Source organism: Lissotriton vulgaris, chromosome 12, assembly GCF_964263255.1.
Source record: "Lissotriton vulgaris chromosome 12, aLisVul1.2, whole genome shotgun sequence".
NCBI classification, from domain to species: Eukaryota; Metazoa; Chordata; class Amphibia; order Caudata; family Salamandridae; genus Lissotriton; species Lissotriton vulgaris.
The window spans coordinates 149,189,203-149,212,989 of NC_141700.1; the positions used below are offsets into that span (position 1 = coordinate 149,189,203).

General features: G+C 41.3%; 1 protein-coding gene across 1 annotated transcript in view; it reads left to right on the forward strand.

The window, feature by feature from the left end:
- RORC (RAR related orphan receptor C) overlaps nucleotides 1-20,130 on the forward strand; it is a 158,381-nt gene extending 138,251 nt beyond the window's left edge. Inside the window, exon 10 of the mRNA XM_086945523.1 lies at nucleotides 19,878-20,130. Coding sequence (XP_086801649.1) covers nucleotides 19,878-20,081 — 204 coding nt within the window. The 3' untranslated portion in view covers nucleotides 20,082-20,130. The remainder of the gene's footprint in view (nucleotides 1-19,877) is intronic.
- Nucleotides 20,131-23,787: the final 3,657 nt, after the last annotated feature.

The window sequence follows — 23,787 nt, forward strand, 5'->3', positions numbered from 1 at the left end:
TGAGTAAGAGCCCAAAATCCACATCTAGGCCCATTGCAAAAAAGAGTCAGTTTTCAGTGGAATTTTTGTATGTATCTATGTTGCTTTTTGGGCCGTTTCCTGTTGTGGGCACTAGGTCTATCCACACAAATGAGGTATCATTTTTATCAGAAGACTTTTGGAATTGCTGGGTAAAAGGAAGTTTGTGGCTCCACTCAGATTCCAGAGCTTTCCATCACAGAAATGCAAGGGAAATGTGTTTTTAGACAAGTTTTGAGGTTTGCAAGGGATTCTGGGTAAGAGAACCTGATGAGAGCCACACAAGTCATCCCAACCTGGATTCCCCTGGGTGTCTAATTTTAAAAATGTACAGGTTTTCTAGGTTTCCCTAGGTGTCGGACGAGCTATGGCCCACAATCCACAGTTAGGCAATTTGCAAAAAAAGGGTCAGTTTTTCAGTGGAAATATGCGTTATATCTCCATGTTGCGTTTTGGACCATTTCCTTTTGCGGGTACCAGACCTACCCACACAAGTGAGGTACCATTTTTATTGAGAGACTTAGAGAAACACAGAATAGTAGAACAAGGGTTATTACCAAATGTATTTCTATGCATTTCTACCTTCCAAATGTAAGATAGTGTGTAAAAAAGAAGTAATTTTCAGAGATGTGCAAATAACTACTGCTTCTAACCTCCATATGTTGTTCCCATTTCGTAAATATATCATTTTCCTTGAAACCTGTTTATCACTCTTTATATTTTACGAAATTAATTGCTGCATACCTGGTACACAATGAAAAACCACTGCAAGGTGCAGCTCAGTTATTGGCCCTTAGTACCTCAAGTTCTTGGTGAACCTACAAGTCCTATATATCCCCGCATCAGAAGGGTCCAGCAAATATAATGGTATATTGCTTTATAAAATCTGCCATAGCTAGAAGTTACAGGTGAAACCCTAGTCACAAATTGCGTTTTTTTTCAATCCAATTTCAATATTTTTTTTTAATTCACCTGTTATTTTCTATAGGAAAACCTTGAAGGATCTACATAAGATCCCTTGCTGTATTTAGAATGCTGTCTACTTTCAGAAATGTATAGCTTTCTGGGATCTATTATTGGTTTCATACCCATTTCAACCACTAACTGGAAGGAGGATGAAAGCACAAAAAATAGAAAAATTGGCCCAATAAAATTCCAAAACTGTGTAGAAAATGTTGGTTTACTGGCAAAAGTCTGCCTTTTCCTGAAAGCTTGGAAGATGGTGATTTTAACACCAGAAACTCTTTGTTGATACCATTTGCAGGGAACAAAACAGACGCTTTCTTCTGCAGCAAGTTTTTATCCTTTTTCCCCCAAAAAAACAAAATGCAGCTGTATTTTGATTAATTTCTCGGTCTCCTCCAGGGTAATAAACAAACCCTGGGTATCTTCAGAATCCTCAAGATATTGGAAGAAAAGTATACAAATTTGGCATGGATACCTTATGTGGACAAAAGGTTACTGGGGCCTAAGCACAAACTAAGCCAAATAGACAAAAAAAGGCTGGGGGGCGGAGTTGGGAGGGAGAGGCCTGACAGCTAAGGGGTTATTGTGTTCAGTTGACACTAATAGTTGTAACACACGTTTCATAAACTCCACAATGAGTATTAAAGTTAGCAGGCCAGACTTCAGATACATACAGTCACAACATTCAGGAGTGGTTATCACCTATAGCATAGGAAATGTATGCCAGCAACGGTTACAGCATTCCACCTTATCTGCAATTAAAGAAAATCTTTCTCTCCTTTCTTATGATATGAATTTACAATATTTTTAGTTGAGTCCTAAGTCACCACATTCTAAACGGTTCATATATGCCACTTACAAACAACTTTGGAAAATTTCTCAGCAAGAAGCTGCTAAATGCTTAAGACAAATTGACAGGATTAATTTAGAAAAAACATTGGCTGTTGTGACTCACATTTTATTCTTTGAATAATATTATATCATCTGCATTCAATATGATACAGAATGACATGTCTCTCCTCCAGCACGGGCAAAGTCGGCTGAGATTGATTATGCAACTGAGTTGGACATAGCAGGTTTTAATTTCAAACTGTGTGCAATGGAAACATCTGAACGCAACTGAGGGTGAAGTTACGTAGCTCGTCGGTAACCTTGCTCCAGTTCCTTTGCGATGGGCGTGGGGCTGGTTTGGGTGCCTTGGGTTTGTTGATGGCGAAATGTACACAGTGATAGTCGGTCCATGGCGGCTGCGTTGTGTGGCTGAATTGGACACTGTTTCCTGCGTGAAGATGAGGTCGAGGGTTTGTCCTGCTCTGTGGGTCGGCATGTTGACGAGTTGTTTAAGTCCGATGCTGGATAAGTTTTCACGAAGGATAGCTGAGTTGGGGTTGTTGGGGTTGGCGAGGTGGAAGTTCAGGTCTCCAATGAGTATGTAGTTTGTTGAGGCGATGGTGTGGGGTGCAAAGAAGTTGGTGATGGTGGTGGTGAAGGGTGTTCGGGGGGATGGGGGTCTGTAGTCGAGGGTCCCTTGGAGTGTGGCTTTGGGGGTGGTCTGGATCTGGAGGTGCAGTTGTTCGTCAGATGGGAGGGATTCACTGGAGGTGATGAGGCGGAGGGTGCTCTTGTGGGCGATGGCGAGGCCCCCTCCTGGGTGGTTGGGGCGGACTTTCCTCTGGATCTTGTGTCTGTCTGGGTTGGTGGTGCTGATGTCGGGGGCAGAGGATGAGTTGGTCCAGGTCTCTGTGAAGAAGACTATGTCGGGCGAGAGAGAATCGAATAGGTTCCAGACTTCCATGGCGTGTTTGTGTGAGGAGCGTATGTTGAGGAGGATGCATTTTAGGGTGTAGCCGGTGCTGGCGTCGGCGGTGTGGAGGCTGGGGTGGCAGCGAGGGTCTGGCAGCAGTGGAGGCAGGAGAACTGGGTGTGGGTCATGTTTGGCGAGGCCTGTTGGCATTCTCTAAGTCTTCTAAGTTTGAGTACGAGGAGGGTGGTGGTGTCGTAGAGATGGGTAGTGGGAGGTCCAGGGTTCCTGGCACTGGCCGCGGTTGGGTCACGGACGAGCACAGAAAGGCTTGCCTTTGGTGTGCCGAGGGTGCCCCCGCTGCACGTGTCTGCTGCGTAACTGCGAATTGGCCACCATTAAGTAGGGAAGCTGGGAGGGAGGACAGGCTAGGAGGTGGGAGCAGGGGAATTCTGGGGGGGAGTTCCAGGGTGGAATTCCCAGGGGGAATTCCGGGGGGAGGGGCTGTTGTGTACCATATATAGGTTTCCCCAATTTACAGCCTTATATAGGCACAATTCGCATTGCCCTTATGTAGGCATAGAAATTCTACCCTTATTTAGGCATTGTCCATGCTAACCAAATACAGGCATGGCCACCTACATCAGTCCATCCACGTCACAACGAGTTCTTGGAAAACCAGACTTTTAAGACTTTAGGACTTCCACTTGCTTGGATTATTGATTTCTCCAAGAACTCATTTATTATGCATGAACATCTATTCCTTAGGGGTTAATTCATGACGTTCCTCTGTCCGACATTTACGTCAATACTGGCATTCCTAAACGCCTTCAAGGTATAAATAAACCTTCACTTGCCATGGCAAACCACGGTTCGGCTGCATACTTGCACGGCACGGTTCGCCACAACAAGTTCAGAAGGAAGTCAATTCCCCGCCTGACGCACTAATCAGACGTTGGCATCTTCCTCGCAGAGAATCCAGCTCTAGTGTTTCTGACTCCCCTTGCGGGGTGTTAGAGATCGAGACCCAGAAAGAGATTTCAACCGATCTCATTCTAAGGTATGGAGCAGGCTAGAACCTTGAGGGACTCTTGGCAAAACTAAAGCTTTAGCTAGCTATACTTTAGTTTACAGCACTTACTTCTTACCTCGTACTACACTTAGGTTAGGTACACTGGGGTAGAACTATTTTGAAGCACCAGATGAGTATTCACATTTTAGCCTGTGTTATTTATGTATGTATTTTTATGAATATATGTCATAGCTACAAACCATGTTATTGCAGTATTATTTTATCTTACTGCTAACGCTGTACGTATTATATTTCGCATTCTGTCTTACGATTGTAGCAGTTCATATCTCTTGCACGAGAAATAAGACTGTTCATTAAACCCTTTATATTGAAACGCCCATCTACATATTTCTGTGTAAACTCTGTAGACACTAAGCATGCACGATTGACTAAGTGAAATTGTTATCCATTGTTTCCACGATTCTGAGACTGTTCCGATTCTAAGGGAAACAAAGTTGTCATGTGTATGCGGTTGTCAGAAACGAATCCCTATCTGAGAAGTTTCTAGTCACCTCTGAGTTAGCTGGCACACACAAGTAATTAAGTTTAATGTACTCGATAGAGGCATACTAACCTCAGTCCTATGCCAAAACTATAGTGTGTATTATTCCAATGGGCAGAGCCTATCAGGGATATAGGAACTACACTACATAGCGCCCAACGGTTTGGTAAGGCACTCATTTAACGCTAGATACTGAAGTAACTCAGTCGTGCTTTTCTCAGAGTCCCTCTACTCATAAAACTCCATAAGACGTCTGGAGTGGGTAGGGATAATATCCGCCATAGCTGAGTAGAACGAAAATCCTATGTATTAGCTGTTTGGTTTGTTCAACGTTGAAGGATACAGTGTTGAAAAATATTGTGCACCTTATCTTTGTTCCCTTAAAACTTGCTCTGCAATTTTCATTAAACAATGACCAAAAACGGCACAAACACCGGAACCAACAACTTTTGATTATTAATGAAACTGATGCGGATGTGATTCCTATCCATCACCCTAAACCTTATAAAACATGGCCGCACACCAAGAGGTGGTAGAGCAGTTTTTGTCCTAGAGGCACATGAATCTCACCAGACAGAGGTATTCTACTCATGGATAGTATTCCCTGAATCACATCCAGTAACTGAAATGTTTCACTTCTACAAAGAAGATGATCCACTTGAGAAATATATTCCTTTCGAGGATGCTGAAATTCCACTCACATACCAGGAGCATCAGCTCTGGTTTAAAGGCGCCCTAAAACATTACAATCACATTACCAGGCTCGGTCCATTAGGTAGACCAGCAGCAACATGGCTGATTTTAGCCGGCTACACACCTCGTCCTGACATTGAAGCAATGTCAGACAAGGCATTACTTAATCAAATACAAAAATTAATAGAATTACACAGTTAAATCACAACTGTCTGACAGTCCTGAGAAGGACTCTATTAAACATACTCCTACATCTTCTAAAAAGAAGTGGGAAAATAACAAACAACATTCAAAAGAGAAACGTTCTCAATCCCGGGGTAGGTCTCCTCAAAAGGATCCCTCTGAAAGGAGGTATAACCTCAGGAATCGGGATAATTTGAGGAAACCTGACAGCAGTGCTTAATTTGTAAAAAAAAAAAAGTGCAGGAGCTGAAAATTTTGCCAAGGAGGCCACAGCTCACTTCTTCCTCCGGTGAGCCCCACTTTCAACACTCTCACGGCCTCAGTCTCTATCGTCTAACCTTGATCTGTTGTCTGTCTCTAAGAGTCTATCTCTAATTGTTTTCTATCATCTTTGTCACACCTGATGTGTTACCTTATTCCCTGCATTTCTGATTTGCCCTCTATTCATTCTACCCCTGCCCTTTTTCCTCTTCACTTCTATCCATGCTCTGCTCTCTCTCCCCTTGATCACTATTCTAGCAGTGATTAGCTGTGTCTCCGTTTTATCATTTGCCTGCTTTTTTTCCTCTGCCCTGTTCTCTACTTCCTTTCATTCTATCTTCTCTCTTCTTGATGCTCTCTTCTTCACATCATGGCTGCTTTCTCTTTGTATCTGATTTGCTCTCCTTTTCTTCTACTTAGCTCCATTTTATCTCTCTCCTCTCCTGTTGTTTCTTTCTCCTCTTTACTCCTGCTCTCTCTCTCATCTATAACACTGCTGCTGACTGTGACCCCTGTCGTCAGCCTGTACATGTCTCTGCTATTTTGAACTGTGTTTTCCTGTTGTCTTTCCTAAAGAAGAGGAAGATGACATTTGTTTTACTTTCTTTCCTACACCGAGTGCAAAAACAACATTTACACCAAATGAAAATGCATTTTTTGCATATATTAATCAGTGCAGTATAACTGGGTTATTTGCAGAACAGGTAGCTGCTCGAGCACAGCAGGTGATGGCACTACTAGTGCTGCCTGTAATTAATAGGTCCAGGGATGGCGACGGCATTGGCATCCACTGCTTAGCTTGCTGTGACCCTACCTGCTACAGCACAGGCATTTTCCCCAGCCGTAACGCTGCCAATGCCGGTAAGTATGGCTATGGTGCCTACTGGACTCACGCACGCTCAGCAATTACCATGCTGGGGTGCAGCGCACAGATTCTACAGGTGACGCCATGGTGCACAAAAGTTGTGTTGGGCCACAGCCGCATCGAGCACGTTGAGGATAGCAGCAATGCAGGGCTGCAGAATATTCTACTCTGGCTACACAGCAAGTGGAAAGTCCATACTTACTTTTGTTTATTCTTTCTCAAGAGCCCTCACTCCCAAGTTCCAAATGCGCTCTCGCAGCTTCCTTGCCTCATCTCCGTCTTGAGACAGCCCCCAGCTACAATTATCCAATGGGAGGCTTAGGCTCAGGCAATGGCAGGGTGCAGCAGACTCGGGGAATAGAATACAAGACATAATTTGTCGATGACTTCTTGGATTTGTGATCGGCGAGATGGCATAATCACTAACGTGGTGATACACAATCATGCCTGCCTCGACAGGCGTATGCTGGCCTGTCTATGAACATTTACCAGCCAGTCAACATGCAATGTATGTTATTCTTTTTATTTTTAATTTGAACAATTAATTTTGAGACCACCACCTGCAGGGTCAGAAATTGTAGCCCGGCCCTGTCAAAGAAGTGCAGGTGCTGAGCACCTGAAAGCACCTGCTCAAATTAAGCACTGCCTGACAGGTATCAAGTTACTGATACACGTTCCTCTCGCACCTTTCAGATATTATAACAGACATCTGAAAAAAGAGTACGGTCAGATCAAAAAGAAAAACGCTTGAAGTCCAAAGACGATCAACACGTTCAGAAAAACAAACCCAAACCTCAATTCTCCAAAAAGAAGGTAGCAGATCTGAAGATCAGACATGCTGAGAATTTTGAGAACACAACAATGTTGGACAGTGCAGCAGAGGTAACAATAGCCTGCAGTGCCTGAAGGAAATTCTGGAGATAGTGGACTTGAATGAGTACATTCAAGATGAAACTGTAGACACCAGGGTTAGTTCTCCACAAAAGTTATATGTAACAACTCTTCGGATGGAGGGAGATAAACCAAGAAAAGTGAAAGCACTCTTTTGGGAGCGACTTTCAAAGGGTTATGATATACTCCTAGCAGAACAGGACTAGCCACCAGAATTTATCAGGTAGTGCCCACATGGCGAAGACATCATTATGCCAGCCTTCTCCAACCATGTTCCAATACATTTAAAATATACTTATGCCAGGAAATGGGCAGTTGCCCAAGCCCCAGCATTATACAAAAATCATGTATGATGGGATGATGACTCACCTCATCATATGATCCAGTTAAAAACAACTGCACATAGGTAGTATCCAATTAGGCAAGAAGCTAATAAACAGGTCAGGGAGATCTTAGATCAACATGAATACCAAGGGGTGATTGAAACCTGCACCTCATCAATGAACAATCCTTTGTTTCCTGTTTCCAAACCAGACAATACATATCATATCATCTAGTTTTGGATTACAGACACCTAAACTCTTGTTGTAAAATATTTGCATTGCAAAATGCAAACAGTAGAGCATTACTTAATAACATTGTACGTAAAAAATTATAAAACCACATTAGATATTTCTAACGGTTTCTTTTTGTCAAAACATAGCACCTGAAAACAGGTATTTGACCGTTTCTCAATAATGGGACCCCAACGTCAAGAACAGCCTGGGGTTATTCTCAGCAAGGGTAACAGAGTTCCTACAAATTTATGATGACGAGGCATTGTCATATGTCGATGATATCTATCTGACAGACGATGACCTGGACAGGCACTTGAACCGGCTGAACTCCATTATACTGGGCTTCGCCTCTGAGGGTTATAAATTCAATTTTAAAAAATCAAGAATGGCCCATCTAAAAGTCCTTTTTCTAGGATATGAACTATCAAGTGAAGGCTAAAGCCTGGCAGCCAACTTTTTAGAAAAGTGTGCGCTGCTCTAACCTCCAAAAACGCTGAAAAACCTACAGTTGATTGTAGGTTTCCTAAACTTTGGAAGAAGATACATTCTTAACTACGCAGAAAGGGTTAATACTCTCTATGCATTAATCAAACCTGATTTTAAAATCACACATTGGACACCGGAACACACAGATATCCTTTGTTCACTGCAAGGTGACATGTTAGCAACAAGACACTTACAAACACGCCTAAACGTACGCAACTTAGTGATCTGAATAATTCCGGGTCAATGCAGATTCACCTACTTAACTTTTAACGGAGGTGAAAAAGTACCAATTGCATACAAATCACATTTGAATACACAAGCCGAAATGAAATTTACATCAAGAGAAAAAATTCTGACAGCAGTTCAAACCGCTGTAGCAAAAGAAAGCGCCCTAGTGCAGGGCAAACGCATTATGGTCATAACCCCTGTACCAGCTTTAGAGGCAGTTACAAAAGCTGGCATTCCGAATGCAAACGCTTTACATCCAAGATGGATACAATGGATTAATTCACTTGCTTCAACTGATGTTGAATATGTTTTTGATCTTTATTTGAAAACACAAGCATTCCTGCAACACGAACATGAATGCCCTCTGCCTACTGAAATTTCTACCTCATGACCAGTACGAATTTATAATTTATACTGACGGATCTGCACAACCCGCTACGGAGGATAAGCAAGCTTATAGTGCAGCATGCGCGATCGTTAAAGGTTGTATGCGCGATGCCAAATTCAGACCAATGGTCACAAAAACACAATCTCTAGGAGATTGTACAGCTCAGCAAGCATAACTACAAGCATTCAAAATGGCACTTGAAAATACCTATTGTGAATTCCCCACACTCATAGTGTGCGAATCATTTTACTGTGTTCAATCTTGTAATGAATATTCACAGAATTGGTTTCAAAATGGTTTCAAACATGCAAAAGGTGGCACAATAAAGTACAAAATGCTTTCGGAACAAGCAGTTTAATTGCTAAACGGACTACAAAACACTCACTTGATACACACGCTGAGTCATCAACGTGATGGCATTCACGTTGAAGGGAATTCATTGGCTGATGAAGCTGAGAAGGGGTCTGTGGAAACGGCTTCCGTAGCTGCAATCACTTGTTCAAAAACAAAAATAGACAGTGAAATAATACTGGCTGTCAATGCTTCAAGCAAAGGCAGCGGTGCAGGTTTACCTAAAAAGTTTCCACTCAAATACTCATATATAATTGATGCGAACAATGTTCCGTTTGCTCGAATCCCTGGAGTAGGGGATAGGGTAATACCAAACATGGAACAAAGAGCAGCTTTGATTTACGAAGCACATCTGGGAGAGGGTCTGACACATCAGGGGATCTCTAAAACAATTTGAAAACTAAAATAGATGTACTGGTGGCCAGGAATGAATACACTGATTCACATATTCATCAATAACTGCATAGACTGCAATAGAGATCGCTGTACAGAATGCCACCAGACACCTGGCTCAACATAGCCAGCCCAGTTCAGACACCATTATTAGACAGCATTAGAATATCTATGTGCACGCGTCCTCTTGGACAAATGCAATCCCACAAACACTAAATCAAGGTTCCTATGGATGTGGCCTCATTGCTCGGCTGACGTTTGAACTGTTATAAAAGATTTGCAAGTCTTCATCAGCACATACGCAATTGGTACACTACACTATGACCAGGGCCCTGCGTTTAGCTCTCCAGCTTACAAAGAAGCCATAACCAGTTTGGGCGTAGCATTGCGGTATTCTTCTTCATTCCATCCTGAGGGAAATTCTGTTGTGGAAAGAAAAAAACGGAACATAAAGCAGTCTATAACTGCTAGGGTATTAGGTTCGGGTGATGGATGGGTCAAACATCTTTATGGGGTCCAACACCTATTAAACAATTTGCCAAGAAGTTGTCTAGGGGGTGTCACTCCATATGAGGTCCTATTTGGGACTAGAATGTTGGTACCAGACCTTGACATGAAAGACACAGTGGTGGAAAATGAAGAACTTGATATCAAAGATCGTTTGGCTGTTTTACAGGACTTAAATGAACTAAGATCAAAACAAAGCAATGTATTTCTGAAGCCAACCACCACTGGGGTAAAACCAACCATCCCAGTAAGGCCTGTCTGGGTCCCAAAGCTTGGTGATCTAGTCAGAGAAAAGATTGCGGACAAGAAGTAATTTGGGCCTTCTTACAGACAACCAGCACCAGTCCTAGCCATCCATGGATCAAGACTAGTACTTTTACCGCCCCCTGCTGGAAAAAAGGAGAAAAGATTTTTGTCCATCGACCTGATCAAACCACACTATGTGGCCGATACTAAGCAGTAGGCCAAGTGGCCTCCAACAATGTAGCAGACGCACTCCTCTAGCTACAATCCAAGAGGTTCAAAGTGAGAGATTCATCAACTTTGAAGATTCTACTGTGAGAAATTAAGGACTAAGCAACACATCTATGGAACTCGTTCCTCTTGAAACCCAAATAACAGTTCGTCCTGATACACCTATCTACAAGAAAGTAACAAGTGATCAACTGTTCCAGCGATTGCAACGAATCCTGATGCAATTCCAACCATTGACAGAACTCCTTCTGGCTATTTCATTAACTTTGATACGTTTTCTGAGGATCCCAGTGAACCTGAAACGACACCAGCACAAAGAACTTTCAAAGAACAAGCAACTGACTTTTTTCATCACCTGAAAAAGACTTATCTGGTTTCACCATGGATTGAACTATGGATTGTTTTGGGAATATTCTTCTTTCTACTTTGGTTAGCTCTGGTAATAACTCTGGGCATGCTGATAAATGGAAGATGTATTCAAATGGACACAGCAAGTAAAAGAGTGAACGTACTTCTCCAGCCACACAAATCATCCCATCATGAAGCAAGAGACTTGTCAGCAGTGAACATCATAGTCGTTCCTATACCAGATGGTATAGTTTGGGACAAAACTGAATATGACATTTTTGGCCCGTCGGAACTCTTGAAGATTCCACACTTGTTTAAAATTGCATTAAGTGACTTTATTACCTCTAGTACCTTTTGTGAAGATTGGGACTTCGATACTGTTATTAAAATGATGTCTGATGTTGAAATGTCTGCAGTATTCACAAATCATAAATATTTGGAGGGTTCATCAAACTATGAACAAATGTATTGTTATAACCACTATGGTCATCTTTTGTTGCATAGAACTGCATCACCTAGAAATGTATTTATGTATAACTGATGAAAACATTGTTCTACACTCCCAAAGGGTAGCTCAAAAACTTTTGCAAAGAAATTTCTATCTTTTTCAGGGTTCAACTTGTCAAATCCAGAAACATTTTTCTTTGAAAATGTGAACAAGACAGGAACGAAAAATATGTTAACCATTACAAAACAGATTTATTCTGCAGCCTTTATTGCCCAACTGTCTAGACAAGGTTTCGACTTTTGGAAAGACAATATTGACACAAAATCTGTCTGCGGTACAAAAGATTGCCAAGTGCAGGGGATAGGTGAATTGTTTAGAGCCTGTATCATCCCTGAGCAAATTATGTTTTTGAATGACACTGTCCAACAAACGTCTTGCCTTGAGATAGCCAAGATCAAAGTCATGAACACTCCATCCATACCTGCACCTGTAAGTAATAGCACTACACAGGGGGACGTACATACTATTTTGCATCACAACAGATCAGATCCAGATTGGAACAAATGGTTACTCTGGCCCACAGACACAAACAACGGTCAAGATCGATTTCTGAACAAAACACAGGGTTTCACTATCAAAAGGCCAGACCCACGCTATGTTCAAAGACAGCATCCAGGGGTAGTAACAACATACAGTTTAGGGAAACTTTGCCTTGATTGGCTACAAAACTTTCATGCAGGCTATGTGCCTTGGCGTTAATTCAACACTACGTCACTGTTTGCAGAATTCATTCTCACTAATAAACAGATCAAACTTGCACAAAGGGTGGCAGACTATACGGTGGTGAGCATTGAAAGACTGGAAAAATGACCATTCATGGGGCAGAAAAACCAGCTACTGAGTGGATAATACGTGGTAAAATGGCTCTGCCTGTTACAACTTTCCATTTTCAGTATTGCCTAAAACATATACCAGCAGGCAAATATGAAATGTTAGGTAAAGAACACATGAAGAGATCCTGGGATTTACCTTACACACACAGATGTTGGAGTGGGGGCATGAAGTGTTTCTTAGCGGTATAAACTGTGAAAATGCACTAAGGGGTTCTCTCCTATGTCAGGGTATTGATTTACACGGGGCGTGTGATGGTTCCACTTCAAACTTATCCTGCCACCTGCAAGGTTCACCGGCTGCAGTGATTAATCCAATTTTTGGACAACTTTCAAATGGAAGTTACCTCATGTTGAATGATTACAGCTGCTGTGGCATGTTGCCAGGTATCCCATATCTAGTAGCGGTTACATCCAGGGTCACTTGCTGTATGTAAGTTTTATTCCCCCAAATAGAGACAGCCAGGGAGTCGCCTTTATGACCTTCACTGAACATCTCTTCTAGACGAATTGATACTCGAAGCAGAATGAAAGCCATTCTTTTACAACAAAAAGTGCCTCTGACCTCGGCCAAAGAAACCTATGATCTACAAGTCACAAGGACTTCAGCCGTGATACATGCCCTTTTGAATACAAGCTGCCCTATACATTTCTCAGAAATGTTGGAACGAATCTTAAACATGTCTGATACAAGCGGTATTGTACATGTATTTGGGAACGTGTGTTCAGGACTGTTAGCACTTTTTCAAGCAGTCCTCGGAATACTTCCCAACTTTGTGCACTCTGTATTTGGTGGACTGCCACTACTTTTAGGACTTGTTGCAGGGATCCTATTTTTTTTTCCTACTGCTATGATATGGCTAGCCAAATCACCAGTGTCACTCCAAGCACCATAGAGAGAGCTCTGCTGGAGATGAAGTGTGGTGAGCCCATCGTCAAAATTTTAGGTTGACCTCGTCCACGAGAATTAAATACCACATGGTTTCTGTCATTCAGACCAATCTGGCAAGATTGCATCTTACCTGTTCTACGCTGCCTGCTTTGAGGTGAAGAATGCGTGCTAGACATCTGTCTAACACTCCCATCAGCCATGCCTACGGATATCGATAGTCTGCTGGACCGGTTAACGGCCCATGCTCTGTGTTGTCCCCAGCGGCTACCAATCCTGATGACGGCATTCTTTGAGATCTCACAGACACAAATTGCTACTGCTGAGGTACAAGAGGAAACAACGGGCAGGCAGGTAACATCCGATTCGAACATTGCTGATGCGACCAATGCTGAAGGCGATGCTTCTCATCAATGTGAGGTAAGTCTTTTAAACGAGGTAATCCAACTTTCACCTACAACGGTAGACAACATTTTGTCTACAGGATTAGAAGATTTCATGTTTTCTCCATCCCCATACACTGACTTTTGATTCTGCACACAGTGAACCGGGAAGCCTCTGAATTTGGCCTTCATGTTTAAAAACAAAGAATAAACTAGGAACTTTTTCCTATGATTAATTTGTTTTCCAAACTTGTATTTTTCTTTTTTGGCAAAGTAATCTGCTAACAGTAGAACTATTCATAGAGAACAGAATTCTTTAAAACACTTTCAGAGACAATATGTCACCTTGTCAATAACGATTGTTTTATATACCTTGACATGAAATGGTTTGGGCTTTTTTCTTCTGTATTTATGAGCCATTTCATCATGTGCATATATATGTATGTTCATTCATTTAGCATTAGATGCCAATTTATGCTTGGAATGAAACATTCCTTCAATATGTACCGCACCATTGCATTTTATGCCTAGCAACAGTTTTAATGCATTCCTACAATGTATTTTAGACATGTTTTTAGCAATTCATGTGTAGCTGTATTTTAGATAGGTTTAGCATGTTTAGAATTTAGTAATGTCGTTCATACGAAACTGGAGTGGATGTTGTGTGTCAATTTAGATACCGTATATAGGTTCCCTGATTTACGCCTTTATATAGGCACAATTCGCCCTTATATAGACATAGAAATCCTACCCTTATTTAGGCATTATCCATGCTAACCAAATACAGGCAGTGGCCCCCTACATCCGTCCATTCACGTCACAACGAATTCTTGGAAAACCAGACTCTTAAGCCTTTAGGACTTCCCCTTGCTTGGATTATTTATTTCTCCAAGAACTCATTTATTATGCATGAACATCTATTCCTTAGGGGTTCATTCATGACGTTCCTCTGCCCGACTTTTACGTCAATACTGGTATTCCTAAACACCTTCAAGGTATAAATAAACCTTCACTTGCCATGGCAAACCATGGTTCGGCTGCATACTTGCACGGCTTCCCACAGCAAGTTCAGAAGGAAGTCGATTTCCCACCTGATGCACTGACCAGACGCTGCCATCCTCCTCGCAGAGAATCCAGCTCCAGTGTTTCTGACTACCCTTGCGGGGTGTTAGTGATCAAGACCCGGAAAGAGATTCCAACTTCTCTCATTCTAAGGTATGGAGCAGACTAGAACCTAGAGGAACTCTTGGCAACTCTTGGCAAGACTAAAACTATAGCTAGCTATACTTTAGTTTACAGCACCTACTTCTTACCTCGTACTACACTTAGGTTAGGTACACTGGGGTAGAACTATTTAGAAGTACTAGATGAGTATTCACATTTTAGCCTGTGTTATTTATGTATGTATTTTTATGAATATATGTCATAGCTACAAACCATGCAATTGCAGTATTATTTTATCTTACTGCTAACGCTGTACGTATTATACTTTGCATTCTGTCTTACGATTGTAGTAGTTTATATCTCTTGCAAGAGAAATGAGACTGCTCAATAAGCGTTTTTATTGAAACACCCATCTACATATTTCTGTGTAAACTCTATAGAAACTAAGCATGCATGATTGACTGAGTGAAACTGTTATCTATTGTTTTCATGATTCTGAGACTGTTCCGATTCTAAGGGAAACAAAGTTGTCATGTGTATGCGGTTGTCAGAAACTAATCTCTTCTTGTTTATTCGAGAAGTTTCTAGTGACCTCTGAGTTAGCTGGCACACACAAGTAATTAAGTTTAATGTACTCGATAGAGGCATACTGACCTCAGTCCTATGCCAAAACTATAGTGTATATTATTCCAATGCACAGAGCCTATCAGGGATATAGGAACTACACTACAGGGCTGCAGGGGCAGCAGCGGCGAAAGGCGAAAAGAAAAGGCAGGCACGAGAAAATAAAAACAGTGGTGGAATTAGAGCAAGACAGAGATGGGCACAATAACAGTGGCACAACAGGGAAAAATTAAGAAAAAAAAGGCTGAGAAAGGTTATGGTGGTTGCAGGCAGTCTGATCCCAGTTGGAGTGGGCAGTGGGAGCAGACAGCAGCCTCGAACCTCCCAAGGAGGAGGTCGGGTCTGTAGGCAAGAGGCGGCACAGCAGAGCTGCGGGGAGAGTGGACCTAGACCCAGACTCGGAGGTCTTACACGCTTTCTGGCCATCCTCCTCATTATGCCCTCATTCTGGGCTCTCAGTGTATTTTCTATAGTTGGTCCTCATAACCCAGGATTTTCCAGTTCCAACAGCACATATACCATAATGATAGATCAGACTCTGATGAAAGTTGGACTGTATCTGCATTGACATGGTCTACGATGTTACGATGTTATATCCAATTGGTGCTGTTCTGCAATTTATAACAACTTTAAGTTCTTCATTATCACCAATGGCACCATTTTCGCCTTTGATTTCGACTTCTTCAGTTTGTAAGTCTTTGGCAACCCTGCAATCATTATCTGGAAAAAAATGATGAGACTGCACCGAAATGTAAGAAGAGCTGCTCTCTTTCATGTTCCTTGATAAAGAAATCATCATGCGCATAAAAATGATGTTTTAAAATAAGACAACTTGTATCTTCCATGACTTTTTCTTTTCACTTTTAAACAGTTGTTGTACCCAGCTACAATAGCCAAAATAAAAAATGTAATTGCATAACATCTTTTATTTATCATTGTGCATATATAGAAATATATTAATTGCATATACTTCGCTCTCATTCCGGGAATGTTTTTATTTTATCAGGTTTTTGTCCTTTTCGGTATTCCCTCTTCTGAATTAAATATGATGTTAACTAGATATAAAAGTCATACTATAAAATGCACTTTTATTCATGTTATTGTACATTGGAACGTGGTATTCACGCCTGCTTGAACATAATTTATTTTATTTTATTTTGAAAGTTTTATATAGCGCAAACAAGATCTTTGCAGATATCAGAGCGCTTTACAGCAGGAGAATAACAAGTGGGGTAGTTCCATGAGGGAGCAACGTCAGTCAGGTACATCAATAATGGCAATGGTACAAGTATTACACATAAGCACAGGGATCGAACAAGTAGTACATATCGGTGCAGAGTCTTTAACAATCTAAAATAATAGTTCAAGTGTATTTAGCCATGAGGATAGCTTTTACTTCTTTCTTAAAAAGTGTAGTGGATGGGATGAGCCTGGTTTCAGGCGGGAGTGAGTTCCAGATCCTGGGAGCCATTCCTGAGAATGAGCGTTTATAAGTTTTTTCCTTCCGGAATCTTCGAGGCTTCAGAAAAAGATTGTTTGTGCCTCTAGTATTTCTAGAGCCGCCGGAAATTGTCAGCTTCTGAGTGAGGTAGCTGGGTGAACTCAGGTGCACAGCCTTGTGCGTCATGCAGGCGATTTTCAGATGTATTCTAGCTTCAAAAGGTAGCCAGTTCAGGGATTTCAAGTCAGGGGAAATATGTGAGTGTTTTTTTGATCCAGTGATGAGTCTTGCTGCAGCATTTAGAGAAGCTCTTAGGGGTGCAGTCGTAGTTAGGGGGAGTCGGCAGAGGGCGATGCTGCCGTATTCTATTCGAGGGATGACTAATCATGTAATTTCATATCAATCAGATCCTCGTTTTGAATGAGGGAGAAAGTTTAATTGAAGCTGATAATTTCGCTTTTCATTTATTGTTTTTAAACAAAAAGCACGCTTCTGTGAACGTAACTAGGTGAGACTTTGGCAAGGCCTTTCTGCTAATTGTTTATTCTGAAAGGTTAAAAAGTGAACAGGCATGTTATACAAACTAAGAACAGGGTTAGAAAAGAGGAGAAGTTCATGCCAGACACTCAAGATAGAGATCATACAGAACATATCACCTTCCTTTGCTGAAGGTTACTGGGAGGCAAACCCAGCCTTCACTCTGAGGGCGTATCCGTCTTCCTTTTGACGCAGACAATAAATGGCAGGCTTTGCTATTTCACTAAGCATCTTGGGCCTCATTTATGAGATATTACTCATCGCTGCGTGAAAGCAGCGATGCGTCACTTCTCAGTGCGCACTCCTTGCGACATTCCTAATGCGTCATATTTAATGTATGACGGATCATGTCGCAAGGAGTTACAGATACGTCAGTATTTCTGACGTATCTGTAAGCGCAAAAGTGATGCATTGCTGGAGTGTGTCACAAAAGTGACGCAACTCCAGCAATGCGTCCTTTCACATGGGGCAAGCCCCATGTCAATGGGCCTGCGTCAGTCTTACGCCTGCTGTGAGGCAGGCACAATATTTTGATGCAACGGCGTCCTAAAAGTGACGCAGTGAAATCTCATAGATTTCACTGCGTCACTTCTACGACCCTGTGTCAATACGCCCCCCCCTTGCATACATTATACCTGGCGCAGGTATAATGTGGCACAGGGTTTTACAAAGTGACGCATCTACCTAGATGCGTCACTTTGTAAATATGGCACAACAAGGCGCATTTTTTTACGCCACTGGCGCGTCACAAAAAATGACGCACCGGCGGGGTAAAAGTGACGCACAGCCTCATAAATGAGGCCCCTTGTGCCTTGAGCCCTCACGGGTTAGTATTTGTGCTTTATTAGATTACTGATTCATTGATTGATAAGCATGGGTTCAATTGTTCAGAGGAGGTATGGAAGTGAAAATCATCTTTGAACCTCCTTTTTTTTGTCCTAAGAGAAGTTTAGTTAGCCAAAGAGATGAGGGTGTGGTTTATGATATCAATATAAAAGAATATTATATCTTTATGAATATGTTTCAATAACATGTATTGTTCACCCCAATGGCAAATGTTCCTGCTGCTCTGCTGCTGACCTTTATAATAGTTACTATTCATATTGTATGTACTAGGGTGACTTTAAAAATAAATCTTTGAACTATATCCCTGGTTTCTTAGTTTTCATGAGCGTGTCTGTCTGTTATGAATGACAGCTTGAATACCACACATTGCCAATGTGATATCTCATAGTATTGATCACTACCTAAAGGCATCCAATATGCATAGTGCTCATTGGGTTGCGGGGTGGTTGCAGTTCAACTGGCTTTCTGTCTAGGGTTGGTACGTTGACAAAGTCCTTAGTACCATGACACACTTATTCTTATCCATCATATCACACACACTTGACCTGGAGCTATCAAGAACTCTACTGCAGTTGGATAAAGTTACTTTTTTGTCAGCTGACTAAATCTTTGGAAGGCTTAGCCTTCTATTGTAGGCCCAGAAAATACCATGACAGAGGTCTGGAAACACGCTTCGCGGCAGTCTTACAAGGAATAATAATCACAGGAACACCCCAGGTACCAAGTGCTTAGTCACTACGCTGACCTCCTGTGTCTTCTGATGAAACTGATGGGCTCCAATTAGACATGTTCCAGGCAACTACCACATAGCCACTGTGGATAGGTGTGGACATATGGTGGCCAAATTCCAAGGTAAAAATGGAGAAGCTTACAGGGCAGCGTTTTACCCGACATTTGACAACAGCATTCATAGATAACCTAACAAAGCAATTGTTTACCCTCCAGATATTGTAGAAGGACAGCAGCACCCTTCACCAATCGGTAAAATGTGGAAAATATAAAATGAGGACAGTGACAAACAAAGAAAACAAAATGCATTGTTTACTTACTCATGCGCATGGTTGGAAATCTGTTCTTTCAAAAAAGTTAACAAATATTTGTTAAATTCTTTTCATATGTTGTTGATAAAAAAATGCATGCAGTTGATAACTAACCAAGCAACGCAGGGATGTGATCCTCAGCTGAAATGTTTGATTGACTTGATTCACTTAGATCACTTATTACGAGCATGGATAATACTGAGCTTCTAGGCACTGAAAGTGGGGTCTTTCCTCAAGTCAGAGAGGGTCTTACACAGCAGTCAGGAGGAACAGTAAGTTTTAAAGGCCTTATGAAAAGCCAAATGGCAAAGGTCCTCTGAAGATGCACTGGGAGGGAGATCCTGAGCTGCAGCTTGTCCAGTGCAGTAGGTCCAGATGCTACAAAAATTACCAGCCACAAAAATAGTAAATCAATCAATCAATCAAGTAGTACTTGTAAAGCGCGGCTAATCGTCCCGGGGGTATCCAGGCACTGTGCTTCCGGTGTCCGTCAGTCAAAACCTTTTCATTTGGTAGGACACTCCATAATGCCCAGGAGAATGTGACTCTGTTCTCTAATCTATGGGCATTTAAAAGATGTTTATTTATCGCAATGTAAAGTGCATTTTTATGTGTTATGCTGAAGATAACTGTGGAGCAAAGTACGTACAGCACATAACTACCTTTCTTTATCTTTTAATATTAAAAACAGCTACCGCCAAAAGGAAAGATAAGGAGTTTGTGCATCCACCACATGGAGAAACTGCAGCATTTCCAGCAGATGTACCCGATCATTGTGCATGCAGTGTTCCCACCACTGTACAAAGAGCTATTCACCATCGACTACTATGAGCACGAGCCATGCCGAGTAGCTCCACCTCTTCCTGTCTCATTCAGATATAATTCTCCACTGTGACTTAAACTCTTCCTGTGTAACACAGGTGTATCAATTTAAGCGGGCCCAACTTCTTTTTTTACATGTTATGGGTCACCTTTTTCATGTTGATGACAGAAACAAGCCTCTTTAAGACTGAGCATGTTCTTACAGTCTGTGTGATATGGGGCGTCATATAGAGGAGGGTGGTAGATGTCCCTGCTGCATTCTCGTGATGGCCCAGATCATTTAGAGGTTGAGAGAAAGTATTTTTTTTAACTAATACCAAATGGCGGCCAGCTCTGCCACAGGGAAAAAGGACTGCGTGGGCACAACAGCATAGCAGTGGTCGTCCTGATTATTCTGGCCCCACCAACACCATTCCCGCCACCATCCATTCTGCTTCGGCATGTCTTGCCAGCAGTGCAGTCCTGGACAGATGTGCCCGCCACGGGTTCAGAAAAAAACCTCCCAGCACATTGAGGATGTTAGTTATATTTTTCAAAGATGCACTTCCCGCTTCGATCTGTATGTCTTCCTAATAAAAAGCTATAGCATGGATACCTACCATCAATGTTTTAATGCACCTGAAGAAGCTCACAGGGGGTGCCTCAGGGACAAAATGAATACCCGCTTCAGCCAGACTTTAAATTTGGCAAGGCCACCTGGCACAAGCCTGGCAGAGACGATGCATCTTCTGCACTAGGGGTATGATTGCAGGGTTACCACATGGTAAATGAGCCCTTAATTTCTTCTTTTTGCTAACATATACATCAGCTTTGTGGTCATCTGGCATATGCAGCCAGTTAGCTTACATGTAAAATTCCTGTCTTGCGCTGTAGCATTACAGGCACACATGTTTTAATTGAAGCCTTTATCGTCAACCATCTGCTTAACATTCCTGTATTTGTTTTGCTCAATCTGACTTTTTTTTATATGATTTATTTATTTTCAGAATTTAATGTAGCATGAAATGAAACCTATTGTGGGCTTCAGAAAGCTTTGTACAGGACTTATATTCAGATAAACAGTAGACAAAATAAAACAATGAAAAGGGTGCAAAACTTATTGATCTGAATCCATTAGCCTAATAAAAAGAACCATGCATAAAATAGATATTAATGGAAGGCAATTTCTGAAACAATTTGCCTGTTAAAAGTTAGAAATATAGAAGTTCTATATTTCCAGTCACCAAAAAGTTATCATTAAAAATTTTCACCTTTTTCTGCAAAAATATTCATGGAAAATGCACAGTATACCAGTGCCACCAGAAAATGTAGATTGATATCTTACATGAAGACAGTGGTACATCAAACCTGACCTTAAACTAAGGCAGTGAGCATTAAATAATACAAGCCAAGATAGCGCTGCTGAATGAATCCGTGGCACCTACTAGGTACCCGGGTGATTGAAACAGAACATACAGCATACAACGGCAAACAAAGGAGAGACACTCTAGACCATGAGCTGGTATCCCCATCAAAACTGACTGGACAAAAGCAGACATGTTCAACTGTTGAAAGACCATTGTGAGATTAAAATAAATTAAATCTCTTAATAGGAATTATTAATAGTGTAGATGTGTAATCACAAATATAATCTACGCATACAGCAGTACCAAGGTCAGAAAAGAAAGATGAACGTATTCAAAATGAGTGAAAACGATAACAATATCGATTGAAAGCAAGGATTAGATACAAATGACCCTTGGAACACAATACTTTAAACAGCAACAGCTACTCCACCTTCCTGACTTGAGCACATGGTCAACACAGTAAACGTGAATACTGATCATCACCTAAAACAAAAAAGACAGCAATGGACAACACTGAAATTTGTTTTCTCTTCTCAATAAGACATCAAGATGTAAATTACTGATGATCTGGCTTCTTACAGCATGCACCCAGTGGTTAGGAAGTTGAAGTTTTAAGCCTGGGACTGGGAGCAAAAACAGGACAATTTATATTAGGACTTTAGTTAATGGTCTGCTTTGGCTAACAGGGCAGAATTTGTGTGCAACTCTCCCGGTACCTTACAAGAAAAAGGTATATTTGTTTTAAACATACGATCATCTATGATTACAGCCTGCATATAGTAAAAGATCATATTCAAGCAGTATTGTCTGTCTTCTGGTGGAACAAAGAAAGTTTTTCTTTGTCACTATCACCCGTGGCCCAAAAAGCTGGATGCAATAACTAAAAAACTATGGAATGTATACAGAGAAAGTTATCTTCTGACATATATGTCCATTAAAGAAGGACAAGAAGATATCCATCATGTGAAGGCGGGTAGATCAATGTCAGGATGTAGCAGGGAGACAGCAGAGCAGGAACAGCGGATGGGAGCACCTCAGATGGCAAACGCCAGCTCTAACCCATCTGTTTAGGATTATTTCTACAATTATTTTCCACTTTTTATATCTCAAAGAAAACACACAGTAAGAAGTGTTTCTTCATCCAACACTCATCACTAATCAAAACAGAGAAGATTTACTGATAATTAATTCATCCTCGTTAAACCCATTCTTCTCTTACTTTTATCAACCAAATGCTAAATAATCCCAGTGGCTTTACAGAAAAGATTCAGGCAGAAATATTGGAGCACTGTGGAACTGACTTATGGTTTTTGTACTTCCATATTTGATGACAGTGTTAGAGTTCTATGTTGTAACCTCATGGCAGCCAAAGACACATAGCAGCAGCATTCAGGTCCAGTCTTGTCTCAAGACAAGGAGGAAGTAGGGCCAGAAGGAAATTACCCATCAAAGAAGCAATCAGAAATATTCTAAGAAGTCACAGATGTTTGTGCTGAAGGGCTATTCATATGGACCATGTTTTTGATTTACATTCACATTAAGGTTATTTCCGTGTATTATAAGAAATTGCTTTACTTGAAGACCAGTTGTGTGAGAAATGTTAAGAACCCAAGTAAAATATTGCTTTTTGGACGCCAGTGGGAAATCATGACCGGTCTAATATTTCTCCTACGAACTGAAATGCGGCCACCAAGGTGAAGAAATTCATAGCGTTGCGAAATCATGCATATTGTATTTTAACTAATCATAAAGTTTCTAATTTTATGTGCAATTAAAGAATGTGCTTATGTGGCAGTGGATGGAACCCCTTCCATTATAATGTAGCTCAGCTTTTGTGTACAGGCAAGAGATGGGTATTCCATCCCAGCCCTTATGCCCATAACCACCACGTTTTACAGAAAAGGGTGAAGCCTTTATCAGCCACACGCATTGTCATCAAACTGTCCCTAGATACAGAAACCTCCTTTTGGAGCTACCAGTCAAGTACCTTTTGCCTTTTTTAAAATATCAGCATGCCCTAATGTTTGATATTATTGTTTTGCTGAAATGTGTTTTCTTCTATTGTGCAGGTCAATAAAAGTGTTACATATGTTTCCTAAAAGAAATGTCTCACTGTCTTTCTTGTTGGATATTTAGTGGATCATAACAGTAACTGGATGCTTAATCATCAATGTCTCAAAACACTGTAATAACAGGTACTGTCTGATAACACCCAGAAAATGTATACTCATTTCATAAATAAATACTGTGGGTCACCTTTTTCATGCTGACAGAAACAAGCCTCCTTAAGACTTGGCATTTTCTTACAGTCTGTGTGATATGGGGCGTCATATAGAGGTGGGTGGTAGATGTCCCTGCTGCATCCTCGTGATTGCCCAGATCATTTAGAGGTCGAGAGAAAGTATTTTTTTTAACAAATACCAAATTACGGCC